General features: G+C 39.6%; 1 protein-coding gene across 4 annotated transcripts; it reads right to left on the bottom strand.

The window, feature by feature from the left end:
* Positions 1–3,593: 3,593 nt before the first annotated feature.
* LOC107494711 (uncharacterized) lies at positions 3,594–6,937 on the bottom strand. Of its 4 annotated transcripts, none has more exons than XR_008010436.1 (6): positions 6,515–6,937; positions 5,877–5,988; positions 5,470–5,608; positions 5,041–5,388; positions 4,214–4,351; positions 3,594–4,140 (listed from the first exon to the last, which is right to left on the bottom strand). XR_008010436.1 is itself a non-coding variant. In XM_021125100.2 (4 exons), the coding sequence occupies exons 1-4, from the start codon at positions 6,690–6,692 to the stop codon at positions 5,371–5,373; spliced, it is 450 nt and encodes a 149-aa protein (XP_020980759.1). In that variant the 5' UTR covers positions 6,693–6,937; the 3' UTR covers positions 4,443–5,370. The 4 variants fall into 4 exon arrangements, 1 of the variants encoding a protein (XP_020980759.1); XR_008010437.1 differs by having other exon boundaries at positions 5,095–5,388; XR_008010435.1 differs by having other exon boundaries at positions 3,594–4,351; positions 5,470–5,611.
* Positions 6,938–16,957: the final 10,020 nt, after the last annotated feature.

Raw genomic sequence — 16,957 nt, 5'->3', positions numbered from 1 at the left:
TACTAGTCCCGCTCATCTAATTGGAGCTAAGTTTCCTTGATATTTTGGAGTCTATAGTATATTCTCTTCTTTTTATCCTATTTTGATTTTCAGTTGCTTGGGGACAAGCAACAATTTAAGTTTGGTGTTGTGATGAGCGGATAATTTATACGCTTTTTGGCATTGTTTTTAATATGTTTTTGGTATGATCTAGTTAGTTTTTAGTATATTTTTATTAGTTTTTAGTTAAAATTCACTTTTCTGGACTTTACTATGAGTTTGTGTGTTTTTCTGTGATTTCAGGTATTTTCTGGCTGAAATTGAGGGTCCTGAGCAAAAATCTGATTCAGAGACTGAAAAGGACTGCAGATGCCGTTGGATTCTGACCTCCCTGCACTCGAAGTAGCTTTTCTGGAGCTACAGAAGCCTAATTGGCGCGCTCTTAACGGCGTTGGAAAGTAGACATCCTGGGCTTTCCAGCAATATATAATAGTCCATACTTTGCCCAAGATTTGATGGCCCAAACTGGCGTGGCAAATCAGCCTCAGAACATTGTATCAGTACCTTATGACCTCATGACACTTTACACCTTTCTTTGTGTACTTTCCACGGCATGAGTCTCTAAACCCCATGGTTGGGGGTGAGGAGCTCTGCTGTGTCTTGATGGATTAATGCAATTACTACTGTTTCTTATTCAATCATGCTTGCTTCCGTTCTAAGATATCACTTGTTCTTAAACCGGATGAATGTGATGATCCGTGACACTCATCATATTCTCAACTATGAACGCGTGCCGGACAACCACCTCCGTTCTACCTTAGATTGAGTAGATATCTCTTGGATTCCTTAATCAGAATCTTCGTGGTATAAGCTAGAATTGATGGCGGCATTCAAGAGAATCCGGAAGGTCTAAACCTTGTCTGTGGTATTCTGAGTAGGATTCAATGATTGAATGACTGTGACGAGCTTCAAACTCCCACTACAAGAAAAACACCCATTCAGGTACACTTGAAAAGTGTAGCCAAAAGTGAAAAAAAATGATGCCTTAGGCTACGGCTACGCTTTTTGGGCTACGGCTACGCTTTTCAGGGTGATTCCTATTCGGCCGTTGCCTATTCTCAAAGGCTACGCTTTTCTGCACCAAGGGCTACGCTTTTGGCGTTTGGGAATAGGCTACGCTTTTCAAGTGATGCTGTCTAGGACCAAAGGCTACGCTTTTCAGCTTTCATTTTTCCAGAATAGACTACGCTTTTCAACGCTACTGCATCACTTGTAAAGCGTACCCACATTGTATATCATAGCTACTTTTTATAAGCGTAGCCTTAGGTCCCTTTTTTTTGTATACTATAGCTACTGTATATAAGTGTAGCCTTAGGTCCCTCATTGTTTTTTTTTATTTTTTGTATATATATAAAATTTTTTTCTAAAACCTAATATTTAATAATATAATTATATATAATCCTATCATTTTAATTAAATTAGTAAAATATTATAAAATAAAAATAATATATAATAATACAATCCAATATTCTTTAAATAATAAAAATTATCCTAAAACAAAATTTCGGTTGCCATAATAAATTAGCAGCCATAAGATCTTCTATTTGGGAATAATACAAGAAAACCCCAAGACTCAAACCAAAGTCCTGGGGCATCATTTGGAGGCAGTAACAAAGCAAGGTTTTCAGGAAAAATCTACAGCTCGCATCCCAGCATTTCTCAAACAAGAAAAGAAGACTTCAAACAAAGAAAGCATTTTGAAAAAGGAAAGTAGAAACACAAAAATCATCAAAGCCACTATCTATCTACAGTCTACCAACAAAGAGCATTGTCAACAACACCAAGCAGAAAATCGTCAAAAACATAATCTTTTGCAGAGTCAAGCAAAAACCCTAAAAAGTATCAAGAGGAAGTCAAGAAAATGCACTCCAAGCAAAAAGCAAACTATAGGTATCATTATCTCCCACAAATGTACAGCAACAAGGATCTTTTGAAATTAAGTAGCAAGAGACAGTTTTTCCAAAAATAACAGCCAGAAGCAACAATAAAACATGCAAACCCCTGGGAAACCGCAAAGAAGAAACACCAGGAATACACGAAGAAGAAAAAACACATTACATCGACAAGAAAACACAAGATCATAAGAAAGGTTCAAACTTTTTCGACATTCAAGCAAATATCAACAATTTACCAGAGAATTAAAGACAAAGCAAAACGAAAAGAAAATGGAACCAACCTGGAAAAAAGCAGGAAGCTTCAGAAAAGTTGGAGATGGAGAGACGGAATCACTGATCACTGAACGACGCCACAACGCAAGAAAAGCAAAATGTGGGGGAAAGACAGAGAGCAAGAGAACGAAGGGAGAAGTTAAAAAGAGGAGCGAATAAGGGAAACCGTTTTCTGATCACAAATTCAAAATAAAAGGCCACAAGGAAAAACGGGGCAATTAATACCAATTAGTGAAGGTATTAAACCCTCGCACGTTCCCAAAAGCGCTGATATAAAAGCATGCGCTTTTTGAGAAAAATGTTCCACATTCAAAAAGCTTCTACAAAGGAATCGACAAAATCCTTAAGTTCGGCTTCACTAGAGAAGGACCGAAGTCAAGGACTCGACCTCAAAAAAAAAGACCGAGCTCAAGCAGGGGCACTATTCATACCCTGGGTTGAGCTGTCCGAGCCGGGATGTTCAGTAGCAAAGTGACCGACCTCTTTAGGTCAAGCGGACTGACTTCTTCGTAAAGAACTTGGCCAAATCGACAAGAAAGCCCAAAGAAGGGCCCAACTCAAGGAATACGACCCCGATCCAAAGGCAGCCCAAGCCTATAGAGATAAGGGCGGTTCCATGGAAGATAAGCTAACCTCGACAAAAGATAAGATAAGATAAGATAACTAACTTATCTTATCCAAAGAAGGTCACATCTCACTATTATAAATACACTGGAGCACCCAGGTATAACTCATACTCTGATTCTATTCAATACCTACTTAATACCCTTGCTAACTTAAGCATCGGAGTCCCTTGCAGGTACCCCACCCTCCAGGGACGAAGGATCAGCACTACCACCAAGTCTAACAAGTCGGACACAACCGCTCCAACCAGCACAGAAGATCTCGTTTGAGATCGACCTCCAGTTTTAGGTAACCCTCGGAACAAAAGCTGAATCTGAATTATATATCAGCAGAAAAACCACAAGAGAAGGACAGGTCAGAAAAGTCTATACTTGTTAACAATAATTTAGAAACAAGTTAATCAGATTTATATTTTGTAACTCATAAACATAGATATATCTAACTGATTTGGATATATATGTGCATTGTGTATTCAAGTTCACCCTTCAACTCAACGCAGAAAAAGCAAAAAGAATAGCAATCTAATGCAGCAACAAGCAGGGGAATGAATGTTAATGCTACCAGCTAAAGATCCTTCACTCTTTGGAAAATCAAGTTCTTCCTCAACGAGAAAATAAAAATGACAAAAAAAAGAAAACAGAGAAGGAAGAAGACTGACAAACACAAGATCCATTCAGCTTGCGCTAGTTGAGTCAGACAGCACGTCAGAAATTGAAGCAGAGTATTGACAGTTAAAAAATTAGCTGCATAAGTGTCATAATATTACCATATGAAAGTGTCCATCTAAATTCTACAATATATATTCTCCCATTTCAGCAGAAATTGGAACACTCAATTGACTGCAATCACTGCATATGTCTCAAATCAAGCTTGGGTTCCCAAATCTCAGAATTCACAGGTACTTCAAGTTATTGATTCAATCAACAAAGCAATTTAAAAGCATAAGAATAATCCTCTCTTGAGAATACTCTGCTCTCTTTAAAAGTGAAATTTAAACAAGAAAAAATCAACAATAACAATAATAACAAAAATAAGAATAATAATTCAGCTGACACATGGTGAAATTTACATTGGTGATTTTAGTTTGATCTGACAGTCCACAAATAAACAATGCAGAATACAGAAGCTAAAACCTCCAATTAAAAACCCTAAAATCTAAACCCAAAACCTCTCAAATTTCACAGAACCATCATCATCATCGGGTGCTTACCTCGCTTGTTAGGGATCGATGCTTTGACTCATCGGAAACCTTGATGCTTTACAGCAGAGCAGAGAAGCGGTCGGGAGAGAGCACACAGTTTCTTCGACACTTCACAGAGAGGGTGAGTGAGAGAGAGCGAGAGAATGAGCGAGAAGAAGAAAATGAGGCACAGAATTCTTACTTGGTGAGCGCGGTAATGAGCGGCGACGGTGAACCAAGAAACACATAACTCAATGCAAGTGGTAGTGACTAATTACACAGCTTGAGCTTGTGACCTAGAAATGACTTGGAGAAACTTAAATCATTGCTCCAAGGCTCCCTTCCATATCCAGTATACAAACAATTTAGGAAAAAAAATAAAAAAGCCAGCAATGAAGAAATATATATCTGAAATATTATCAAAATTTCACAAATTAATCATGATAAGTTAATTTTTCACCTAATAAAATAAAAAATATTTCTCCAGGTACTCCGCATAATTCATGTTTTTACATTATTGTAACAGTTCTATGATTTATTACCTTTGAATAATAGAAAAGATATAATGGAATAATGACATGCAATTGAATATAATTGAGGTATGAATGGACAGTTAAGCTACTTTTTTGCACATGAATCAGATACATACAGCATAATAAGCTTAAGAATGATTATGATTTATGAAGTAGCACTTCACACGGTAGAGTTATGTAACTTATATCTAATGGGAACTCAACCCCAACCCCAACTTGTTATGATACTATTAATCAAATCTCAGTAAAACCCAAATTACTGTCTGCATTCTCACATCAAAGCACATGGAAAAAAAATTAAATTCAAACAAAATCCAAACAACAAAATTAAAATTAACCTAGAGACTTTGTAGAGTGAGTTTTCTGGTCTGTTAGTTGTAACAACAAATTAGTTAAACAATCTTGGAAAACTGGATTCAAAAAAGCGATATGTTTCAAAAATGAGTTCTTCGCAGTGTTCTATTGGTTATATTTTCCACCACCACCGTTTCACTACCTGAACCAGAACCACCATTCCCAAGAGCAAGAGTAGTCTTTATTACTTCTTTACCTTCCAATAATTCCATGGAACCTAAGACTGGTTCTGTTGTTGCTTGCCTTTTATCGCTGAAATTGAACTCAATGGTGCAAGAATTTTGACGTCTGAATCTAGGTACAAGATTGGAGTTATGTATTGGTGTTGGTTTATCTGTAAAAGACACAGAACTTGATGAATTATTGTTAAAAGTGTAGGACTTTGCATTCCAACTATTGTTGTTGCTCCAATAATCCTGAGCTTCTTGTTTGGTTTGGTGAAGACACTGGCATAGCCTATTCCATTTCCTTTTCAACTGGTTAATTCATCCTGAAATTTAATACATTCAATTATTATTCATAAGCCATCACTGATCACTAAACTTAATTTATTTGTTTGTTTAACTAATACCTTCTGATGATTTGTTTCGGTGGTATGAGGCTGAAGCCATAAAGGTAACGTTTTCTTGTGGCCTGGTCTGAGAAATTGAGATTTCTTTTCATAATTTGAGGCACATTCTTCACAGCAATTGAGCTTTGTTTCCATTACACTACTGGCCAAAAAATAATCTTCAATAAATAAACTAACATCCAAAATTAAACAAAATAATGATAAATCATTTGATTGATGATGATAAATCACTATTGGTTCATAATTGATACCAATAATAACAAGAAGGGTTGCATGCATAGTTTAGAAAAGATTTCCTTTTCTGGTGTTATTATTATTCTTTCTTTTGATAAAGTAAAAGTTGTGTGTTCCCCGAACTGAGTATCATGTGAATGCGTAATGTTAAATTAAGAGGTTTATGCACTGACAAAATAAAGCGAAGCAGAAAAATGGTTTCTCTGCACAGGAGCCAATCAAGGAAATAAGATTTAGGTGGTTTAGTCTGCTCAATATGTCCACTTCCATGTCCTGATTTTATATCTGTACACCATAACCAACATAAAAATAAAAACAATAATCAATCAGATAAATAACCAATTAAATCTTGTTTGCCTACAGAAAAATACAGCTTAATTCTTTAGTTTTCAGATGAATTCCTGGTTTATATGATTAACGAGAATTTAAATTGGTAATCAAATTTCCATGTAACACACCCAAAGCAAAGAAAACATAACCAAAAAAGGCATCAGAGAGGAATATAGCTTGAAGCTGGAAATTGAAAGCAGCCACTATATTCAAGGAATGCGTATGAACCAAGACATAAATCAGAATATTTCAGTGTGAAACCTGTTCTTTTCACTAATTTTTCCTTAAGATACTAAACTAATTGAAAACCTAAAATTAGAACCCAAAACCCCCAAAATTTCACAGAACCAATTAAAAATTGATACATACATTCTCTATCTCAATTAACCACTATCAAAACCATATACACCTTCAAACTGAAAAGTGAGAGCGAGTTACAGAATGAGCGAGAAAGAGAGGATACAGAACAGAGAATGCTTACCTGGTGACAGAGGATACGACCATGGTGATGAGCGGCGACGGTGAAGAAGAGATGAGCGGCGACGCAACGGCTTGGAGACGGTGCAGCAACTCAGCGACGAGCTCCAGTCGATGGCAGCGCGGCGACAGAGCACAACGGCGGTGAGACATCCCATTCGAGATCCTCGGCGGCGGTACATCAGCCTGGCGGTGGCAGAACGGCGACGGCAACAAGCCCTAGCAGCGGCGGTGGAGCTTCAGCGGCGACGGAGCACCCCTTTCTTCTCTCCTCCATTGCGTTTTCTCTTCCTCGAGCTCTCTCTCTCTCACTGGCATTCGACGACGACGACGGCAGATCCCTAGCCAGTTAGCCGCCGTCGTTCTCTCCTTCCTTCCCTCTCCTCTCTTCTTCTTCCTGTTCTCCCCCTTAGCTTTCTGATTTCTTCGTGTGTGTTGAGTGAGGAGGAGGGTGTGTATTGCGTGAGTGAGGGAGTGAAGGTGATACAGGGCAAACGCAGCCTGATTGAGAACCGACAGATGATTAGCCGTGCCGTGACAGGGTGCGTTGAACATTTTCACTGAGAGGATGGGAGGTAGCCATTGACAACGGTGAAACCCTACATACAGCTTGCCATGGAAGGAGCCTTGCGTGTTTGAAGAAGAAGACAGTAGGAAAGCAGAGGTTCAGAAGACAGAGCATCTCCAAAACCTCAACCTATTCTCTATCACTGCAGAACAAGTACTTATTTCATGTTCTTTTGCTTTTTACAATCAATCCTGATAATTTTTGATATCCTGACTAAGATTTACAAGATAACCATAGCTTGCTTCAAGCCGACAATCTCCGTGGGATCGACCCTTACTCACGTAAGGTATTACTTGGACGACCCAGTGCACTTGCTGGTTAGTTGTGCGGAGTTGCAAAAGTGTGATTGCAATTTCGTGCACCAGTGTACTATTTTTCTCTCTTTCTCTCTCAAAAATTATGTCTAAAAGGTGGTAAAAATGCAGTTTTTGTAAAATTTGTGATTAAGGTTTCTTTAAATAAAAATTCAAAGTCTTTGCTAAATCAATTATGGTAAAAAGGTTGAGAATTTTCGTGTTCAAGGGATAGGATTTAATGAAGAAGGGACTTGAAAATGAGAAATCTTGGTCGGCTGGTGCACGAAACTAGTTCTGCACGTTTTGCACAAATAGACTGGCAAGTATACCGGGTCGTCCAAGTAATACCTCAGGTGAGTGAGGGTCGATCCCATGGAGATTGTTGGTTTGAGAAAGTAGTGGTTATCTTACAGATCTTAGTTAGGCGGATAGAAATTATAAGTTGTCACGAAAAACGCATAAAATAGAATAAATAAATAAAACGTTACTAGATATGTGGGAAATCAAAGGTATAAAAACGGTTGAGGCTTCGAAGATGCTTTGTCTTTTCGGATTAACTTTTCTTATTGTCTGCTTCAATAACTTTTTGATTCCTTCAATGGTAGCCGTAAGTGATTAACTCATGTCCTCTCATCAAGCCACCTCTAGGTTTCTCACTATAGCCGAAGATAAAGCTCTAAGCAATCCACTCCCCTTCATGACCCTACTCAAGGTGCCACAGACAAGGCAGATCTTTCGAATCAGGGAATGCTGCTTCTCAGACTCTAGCCTTAGCGACACAGAGACCTCACTTACCCACGGTCAACAGGATTTCATGTCATGTATCCAAAGTTGCCCAGGTACTCTATTGCCTAGCAATATTATTAATCTATGAAACCCAGCAGAACTCCTAACCTTAACCTTAGGAGGTTAGTGACACATACTGTACAATATGATGTTCAAAAATAAAGTGGGGGAAGGAAGAAGATCCTAAATAAGGGTGATCTCCTCCTATATATACTAATCTAATAACTAAGAATTACAGAAACAGGATAAACTAGGTTGATAGTGCAAAAATCCACTTCTGGGGACCACTTGGTGAGTGTTTGGGCTGAGCTTGACTGCCTTTCACGAGCTAGTACCCTTTGGGGGTGTTGAACACTAACTTGGGACTCTCTTTTGGGCGTTGGATGTTAGCTGCTCCCCTGTGGGCGCTGGATGCCAGGAATGGGGGCTGGTGGCTGGCGTTGAATGCCAGCTTGGGGCCCTTATTTCCAAAGGAAAGTACAGACTATTATATATGTTTAGAAAGATCTGGATGTTAGCTTTCCATATCCATTGAGAGCGGGCCATTTAGACTTCTATAGCTTCAAAAAAGCTCCTTCAAGTGCACGGAGTTTAGATCCTGACAGCATCTGCAACCCTTTCTCTGTCTCTGAATCAGACTTTTGCTCAACCTCCTCAATTTTAGCCAGAAAATACCTGAAATCACCATAAAACACACAAACTCAAAGTTGAATCCAAAAATATGAAATTTTCACTAAAAGCTATGAAAATATAATAAAACTCAAACAAAACATAGTAAAAACTATATGAAAATGATGCCAAAAAGCGTATAAAATATCTGCTCATCAGAACACCAAACTTAAACTGTTGCTTGTTCCTAAGCAACTAAAAACAAAGTAGGATAAAAAGAAGAAAAGGATACAATAAATTTCAGTGTTTTTAATGAAGCTTTGTTTCAATTAGATGTGCAGGACTAGTAGCTTTTTGCTTCTGAATAGTTTTGGCATCTCACTTTCCATTGAAACTCAGAATAGTTGGCATCTTTAGGAACTTAGAATCCAGATGATATTATTGATTCTCTTAGTTAAGTTCTTTTTATTCTTGAACACAGCTTCTTTTGAGTCTTGGCCGTGACCCAAAGTGCTTTGTTTTTCAGTATTACTATCGGATACATAAACGCCACAGATACTTAACTGGGTGAACCCTTTCGGATTGTGATTCAGCTTTGCTAGAATCCCCAACCAGTGGTGTCAAGAGCTCTTAAGCACACTCTTTTGCTTTGGATCATGACTTTAACTGCTTAATTTCAAGCTTTTCACATGACACCTTCACACCACAAGCATATAGTTAGGAAAGCAGCTCATTTGAACTGTTTAGGCTAAGATATTTGTTTTAGGCCCTCCTAATCATTGATGCTCAAAGTCTTGGATCCTTGCTCTTGCTTTTTGGTTTAAAGAGCTATTGAATTTTTGCTCTTGCCTTTTGGTTTAAAGAGCTATTGGCTTTTTCTGTTTCTTTCTTTTTCTGCTTGTTTTTTCGCATATAATATTTTTTTCTTTTATTGCTTTTTGCTGCTTTTTCTTGGTTCAAGAATCAATTTTTGAATTTTTCATATTACCAATAATACTTCACTTTCATCATCATTCTTTCAAGAGCCAACATTCTTAACTCCAACATCAAATATGCACTATTTATTCATACATTCAGAAAGCAAAAATAATGCCACCACATCAAATAATTGAACTATTCTTAATATATAACTCGAAATTCATGCATCTTACTTTTCTTTTTCAAATAAAATTTTCTTTTAAGCAAGGTGAGAGATGCATGGAATAATTCATAGCTTTAAGACATAAAGATGATCTTGCACTAGAAATAGACAATAAAACAAAATACAAGGAAAAAAGAAAAATAGTATAAGCAAAGGGAATTGAGGGAAAGGATCCACCTTAGTGATGGCGGCTATTACTCCTTCTGGTGGATCCAATGGAGTGCTTGATCTCTTCTATGTCACGCCCCTGCCTCTGTTATTCTTCCCTCATGGTTGTTGTTCTTCTCTTATGTCATGGAGGATGGTGGAATGTTCTTGATGTCCCATCCTTAGTTGATCCATGCTGGAGCTTAATTCTCCTAGAGAAGTGTGCAATTGGTCCCAATAGCCTTGGGAAGGAAAATGCATCCTTGAGGCATCTCAGGGATATCTTGTTAAGGCAGCTCCACATGCTCTTGTTGTGGTCCATGTGCTGGCTCTCTAGTTTGTTCCATCATTCTTTTAGTGATGGGCTTGTCCTCATCAATAGGGATGTCTCCTTCTATCACAATTTCAGTTGATGACAGATAAGGTGGGGGAATGACAGCCTTGCTAAGGTGGAAGGCTTTTCAGCTTTCTTGTACAACTATTGAGGTATGACCTCATGTACCTCCACCTCACTTCCAATCATGATGCAATGAATCATGATAACTCTGTCAATGGTCACTTCTTAGTTGGATAGGCTTGCCTTGAGCATCCCATTTCCACTGAGCTCCTTCCACACAAATGTCTGAAAGGACTTGGTCCAACCTCTGGTTGAAATTAACTCTCCTAGTGTAAGGATGTGGGTCTCCTTGCATTATTGGCAAATAGAGCACCAACCTTACATTTTCCGAGCTGAAATCCAGGGGCCGCCCTCGGACCATGGTATGCCAATTTTTGGGACTTGGGTTCACGCTTGTATCATGGTTTTTTGTGACCCATGCATTAGCATAGAACTCTTGCACCATCAAGATCCCAACATCCGGGATAGGATTGGTTAGGACTTCCCAACTTTTCCTCTGGATTTCTCTTCGGATCTCCTGATACTCATTCTTTTTTAGCCTAAAGGGACTTCAGGAATTACCCTCTTCTTTGCCACTACTTCATAGATGTGGTCTTGGTGAGTTTTGGTGATGAATCTTTCCATATCCCAAGATTTGGATGTAGAAGCAACTGCTTTTCCTTTCCTCTTTCTAGTGGATTCTCCGACTTTGGGTGCCATCAGTATGAATGGAAAGTAAAAGGCAAGGCTTTTCCAACACCAAACTTAAAAGCTCTTCTCGTCCTCGAGCAAAATAGGAAAAAAAGAGTAGAAGAAGAAGAGAATAGAGGAGATGGAGAGGGATAGTGGATTCAGCCAAGTAGGGCTTTAGTGTATGGATGATGTGTGTATGAAAGGTAGGAAGAAGGGGTTATTTATAGGAGTGGGATAGGTTGGGTTCGAATGAATGGGTGGAAATTGGGTGGAAAATTTTGAATTTAAAGTGGGTGGGGGTTGGTGGGAGTTATGATGGTTTTGGGAAGTGATATGGATGTGATTGGGTTAAAGGATTTATAGGGAAGGGTGTGTGGGGAAGAGTGAAAGTAAGAGAGAGAAAAATATAGGGTAGGTGAAGATTCTGTGGGACCTACTAATCCTGAGGGATTAGGGAATTCGTGTTCCCTACCCCCTTGTAGGCGTTGAACACCCAGCTCCTACTCTTGGCTGGCGTTCAACGCTAGCTATATGCCTCTGATTGGGCGTTGAACGCCCATTGGGGGTGTTCCTACCTAGCGTGCAATGCCAGGTCTCTGCCTCCTGGCTGGCGTTCAATGCTAGAAATGTGTTCCTCATGGGCATTGAACGCCCAATCTGTCTTCTTTGCCTGGCGTTCAATGCTAGTAAGGTCTCTGCTCCAAGGTGTTCTATTTCCAGCTCTGACTGTTTCTGTTTCTGTTCTAATTATTACACATGATCACAAACTTAAAGAAAACCTGAAAATTAAACTGATATAAATGAAATAAACTTAATGAAAAAACAGAAATAACTAATTATGGTTGGGTTGCCTCCGAATAACCGCTTCTTTAATGTCACTAGCTTGACGGTTAGCTCCTTATGGAGATGGATAGGGGCTAAAAATTTCGCCCCTTACAGTGAACTTCTTCCTTGTGCTCTCATGGATGAGCTCCACATGCTCTAGAGACAGGATCCTATTTACAGTGTGTGGAATGGCTGGATTGTTGGTGCATGAAATTGTGATCATCAATGGCGCCATCAACATGGTATGCTCAATTGCAATTTCAACTCTTTATCACAACTTCGCACAACTAACCAGCAAGTGCACTGGGTCGTCCAAGTAATAAACCTTACGCGAGTAAGGGTCGATCCCACGGAGATTGTTGGTATGAAGCAAGCTATGGTCATCTTGTAAATCTCAGTCAGGTGAACTCAAATGGTTATGGAGGATAACATAAAACATAAAATAAGGATAGAGATACTTATGTAACTCATTGGTGAGAATTTCAGATAAGCGTATGGAGATGCTTTGTCCCTTCCGTCTCTCTGCTTTCCTACTGTCTTCATCCAATCCTTCTTACTCCTTTCCATGGAAAGCTGTATGTTGGACATCACCGTTGTCAATGGCTACAGTCCTGTCCTCTCAGTGAAAATGTTCAACGCGCTCTGTCACAGCACGGCTAATCATCTGTCGGTTCTCAATCAGGTTGGAATAGAATCCAGTGATTCTTTTGCGTCTGTCACTGACGCCCAGCCTTCAGGAGTTTGAAGCTCATCACAGTCATTCAATCTTTGAATCCTACTCAGAATACCACAGAAAAGGTTTAGACCTTCCGGATTCTCTTGAATGCCGCCATCAATTCTAGCTTATACCACGAAGATTCCGATTAAGGGATCCAAGAGATATCCACTCAATCTAAGGTAGAACGGAGGTGGTTGTCAGGCACACGTTCATAGGTGAGAATGACTCTTAGAACAAGAATAAGCTGAATTGAATAGAAGAACAATAGTAATTGCATTAATACTCGAGGTACAGCAGAGCTCCACACCTTAATCTATGGTGTGTAGAAACTCCACCATTGAAAATACATAAGAACAAGGTCTAGGCATGGCCGAATGGCCAGCCTCCCAAAGAGGGTTCAATCATAAAAACATGATCAAAAGATCTCCCTAATACAATAGCAAAAGGTCCTATTTGTAGAGAACTAGTAGCTTAGGGTTTACAAAGATGAGTAAATGTCATAAAAATCCACTTCCAGGCCCACTTGGTGTGTGCTTGAGCTGAGCATTGAAGCTTTCATGTGTAGAGACTTTTCTTGGAGTTAAACGCCAGCTTTTGTGCCAGTTTGGGCGTTTAGCTCCCATTCTTGTGCCAGTTTCGGCGTTTTACGCCAGAATTCTTGAGCTGATTTCGAACGCCTGTTTGGGCCATCAAATCTCAGACAAAGTATGGACTATTATACATTGCTGGAAAGCCCAGGATGTCTAAGTTCCAACGCAATTGAGAGCGTGCCAATTGGGCTTCTGTAGCTCCAGAAAATCCACTTCGAGTGCAGGGAGGTTAAAATCCAACAGCATCTGCAGGCCTTTTCAGCCTCTGAATCAGATTTTTGCTCAGGTCCCTCAATTTCAGCCAGAAAATACCTGAAATCACAGAAAATCACACAAACTCATAGTAAAGTCCAGAAATGTGAATTTATCATAAAAACTAGTGAAAACATCCCTAAAAGTAGCTTAAACTTACTAAAAACTATATAAAAACAATGCCAAAAAGCGTATAAATTATCCGCTCATCACAACACCAAACTTAAATTGTTGCTTGTCCCCAAGCAACTGAAAATCAATTAAGATAAAAAGAAGAGAATATGCAATGAATTCTAAAAACCTCTATGAAGATCAGTATCAATTAGATGAGCGGGGCTTGTAGCTTTTTGCCTCTGAACAGTTTTGGCATCTCACTCTATCCTTTGAAATTCAGAATGATTGGCTTCTATAGGAACTCAGAATCCAGATAGTGTTATTGACTCTCCTAGTAAAGTATGATGATTCTTGAACACAGCTACTTTACGAGTCTTGGCCGTGGCCCAAAGCACTCTGTCTTCCAGTATTACCATCGGATACATACATGCCACAGACACATAACTGGGTGAACCTTTTCAGATTGTGACTCAGCTTTGCTAGAGTCCCCAATTAGAGGTGTCCAAGGTTCTTAAGCACACTCTTTTTGCCTTGGATCATGACTTTATTTTTTTCTTCTTCTTTTTCCTCTCTTCCTTTCTTTCTTTTTTTTCACTGCTTTTTCTTGCTTCAAGAATCATTTTTATGATTTTTCAGATCCTCAGTAACATGTCTCCTTTTTCATCATTCTTTCACGAGCCAACATTCATGAACAACAAATTCAAAAGACATATGCACTGTTCAAGCATACATTCAGAAGTCAAAGTATTGCCACCACATCAAAAGAATTAATCTGTTATAAAATTCAAAATTCATGCAATTCTTTTCTTTTTCAATTAAGAACATTTTTCATTTAAGAAAGGTGATGGATTCATAGGACATTCATAACTTTAAGGCATAGACACTAAGACACTAATGATCATAAGACACAAACATAGATGAATATAAGCATGAAAATTCGAAAAACAGAAAATTAAAGAACAAGGAGATTAAAGAACGGGTCCACCTTAGTGATGGCGGCTTGTTCTTCCTCTTGAAGATCTTATGGAGTGCTTTATCTCCTCAATGTCTCTTCCATGCCTTTGTTGCTCCTCTCTCATGGTTCTTTGATCTTCTCTAATTTCATGGAGGAGAATGGAATGTTCTTGGTGCTCCACCCTTAGTTATCCCATGTTGGAACTCAATTCTCCTAGGGAGGTGTTGATTTGCTCCCAATAGTTTTGTGGAGGAAAGTGTATCCTTTGAGGCATCTCAGGGATTTCATGATGAGTGGGATCTCTTGTTTGCTCCATACTTTTCTTAGTGATGGGCTTGTCCTCATTAATGAGGGTGTCTCCCTCTATGTCAATTCCGACTGAATAATAGAGGTGACAAATGAGATGAGGGAAGGCTAACCTTGCCAAGGTAGAGGACTTGTCCGCCACCTTATAAAGTTCTTGGGCTATAACCTCATGAACTTCTACTTCCTCTCCAATCATGATGCTATGAATCATGATAGCCCGGTCTATAGTAACTTCGGACTGGTTGCTAGTGGGAATGATTGAGCGTTGGATGAACTCCAACCATCCTCTAGCCACGGGCTTGAGGTCATGCCTTCTCAGTTGAACCGGCTTCCCTCTTGAATCTCTCTTCCATTGAGCGCCCTCTTCACAAATGTCTATGAGGACTTGGTCCAACCTTTGATCAAAGTTGACCCTTCTAGTGTTAGGGTGTTCATCTCCTTGTATCATGGGCAAGTTGAATGCCAACCTTACATCTTCCGGACTAAAATCTAATCATTTTCCCCGAACCATTGTAAGCCAATTCTTTGGGTCTGGGTTCACACTTTGATCATGGTTCTTGGTGATCCATGCATTGGCATAGAACTCTTGAACCATTAAGATTCCGACTTGTTGAACGGGGTTGGTAAGAACTTCCCAACCTCTTCTTCGGATCTCATGTCGGATCTCCGTATATTCACTCTTTTTGAGTTTGAAAGGGACCTCGGGGATCACCTTCTTCATGGCCACAACTTCATAGAAGTGGTCTTGATGCACCCTTGAGATGAATCTCTCCATCTCCCATGACTCGGAGGTGGAAGCTTTTGCCTTCCCTTTCCTCTTTCTAGAGGTTTCTCCGGCCTTAGATGCCATAAATGGTTATGGAAAAATAAAAAGCAATGCTTTTTCCACACCAAACTTAGAAGGTTTGCTCGTCCTCGAGCAAAAGAAGTAAGAAGAGAGTAGAAGAAGAAGAAATAGAGGAGATGGATGTGGCTTTGTGGTTCGGCCAAGGGGGAGAACTACTGTTTAGGTTATGTGAAAATGAAGAAGTGAAGATGGGTTTGGCCATTATAGGTGGGTTTGGGAGGGAAAGTGGTTTGAATTTGAATGGTGAGGTAGGTGGGGGGGTTTTTATGAAGGATGGATGTGAGTGGTGAAGAGAATAGTGGGATTTGATAGGTGAGGGGGTTTTGGAGAAGAGGTGTTGAGGTGATTGGTGAATGGGTGAAGAAGAGAGAGAGTGGTGGGGTAGGTGAGGATCCTGTGGGGTCCACAAAGCTTGAGGTGTCAAGAAAAATTCATCCCTGCACCAAGTGGCGAGCAAAAATGCTCGTTTTGCCAATTCTAGCGTTAAACGCCGGGCTGGTGCCCATTTCTGGCATTTAATGCTAGCTTCTTGCCCCTTCCTGGCATTTAACACCAGGCTGGTGCCCCTTTCTGGCGTTAAACACCCAGAATGGTGCCAGACTAGGCGTTAAACGCCCATTTGCTGCCCTTACTAGCGTTTAAACGCCAGCATGTTTTCCTCCAAGATGTGCTATTTTTCTTTCTGTTTTTCATGCTGTTTTTGCTTTTTCAATTGATTTTGTGACTTCCCATGATCATCAACCTATAGAAAACATAAAATAACAATGGAAAATAGATAAATATAACATTGGGTTGCCTCCCAACAAGTGCTTCTTTAATGTCAGTAGCTTGACAGTGGGCTCTCATGGAGCCTCACAGGTACTCAGAGCAATGTTGGAACCTCCCAACACCAAACTTAGAGTTTGAATGTGGGGGTTCAACACCAAACTTAGAAGTTGGTTGTGGCCTCCCAACACTCAACTTAGAGTTTGACTGTGGGGGCTCTGTTTGACTCTGTTTTGAGAGAAACTCTTCATGCTTCCTCTCCATGGTTATAGAGGGATATCCTTGAGCCTTAAATACAAAGGATTCTTCATTCATTTGAATGATCAATTCTCCTTTGTCAACATCAATCACAGCCTTTGCTGTGGCTAGGAAGGGTCTGCCAAGGATGATGGATTCATCCATGCACTTCCCAGTCTCTAGGACTATAAAATCAGCAGGGATGTAATGGTCTTCAACCTT

The sequence above is a fragment of the Arachis duranensis genome, chromosome 6, assembly GCF_000817695.3.
Source record: "Arachis duranensis cultivar V14167 chromosome 6, aradu.V14167.gnm2.J7QH, whole genome shotgun sequence".
Lineage (NCBI taxonomy): Eukaryota > Viridiplantae > Streptophyta > Magnoliopsida > Fabales > Fabaceae > Arachis > Arachis duranensis.
The sequence above is the reverse complement of the archived record's forward strand: the minus strand, read 5'-3'. Positions and strand labels throughout refer to the sequence as shown.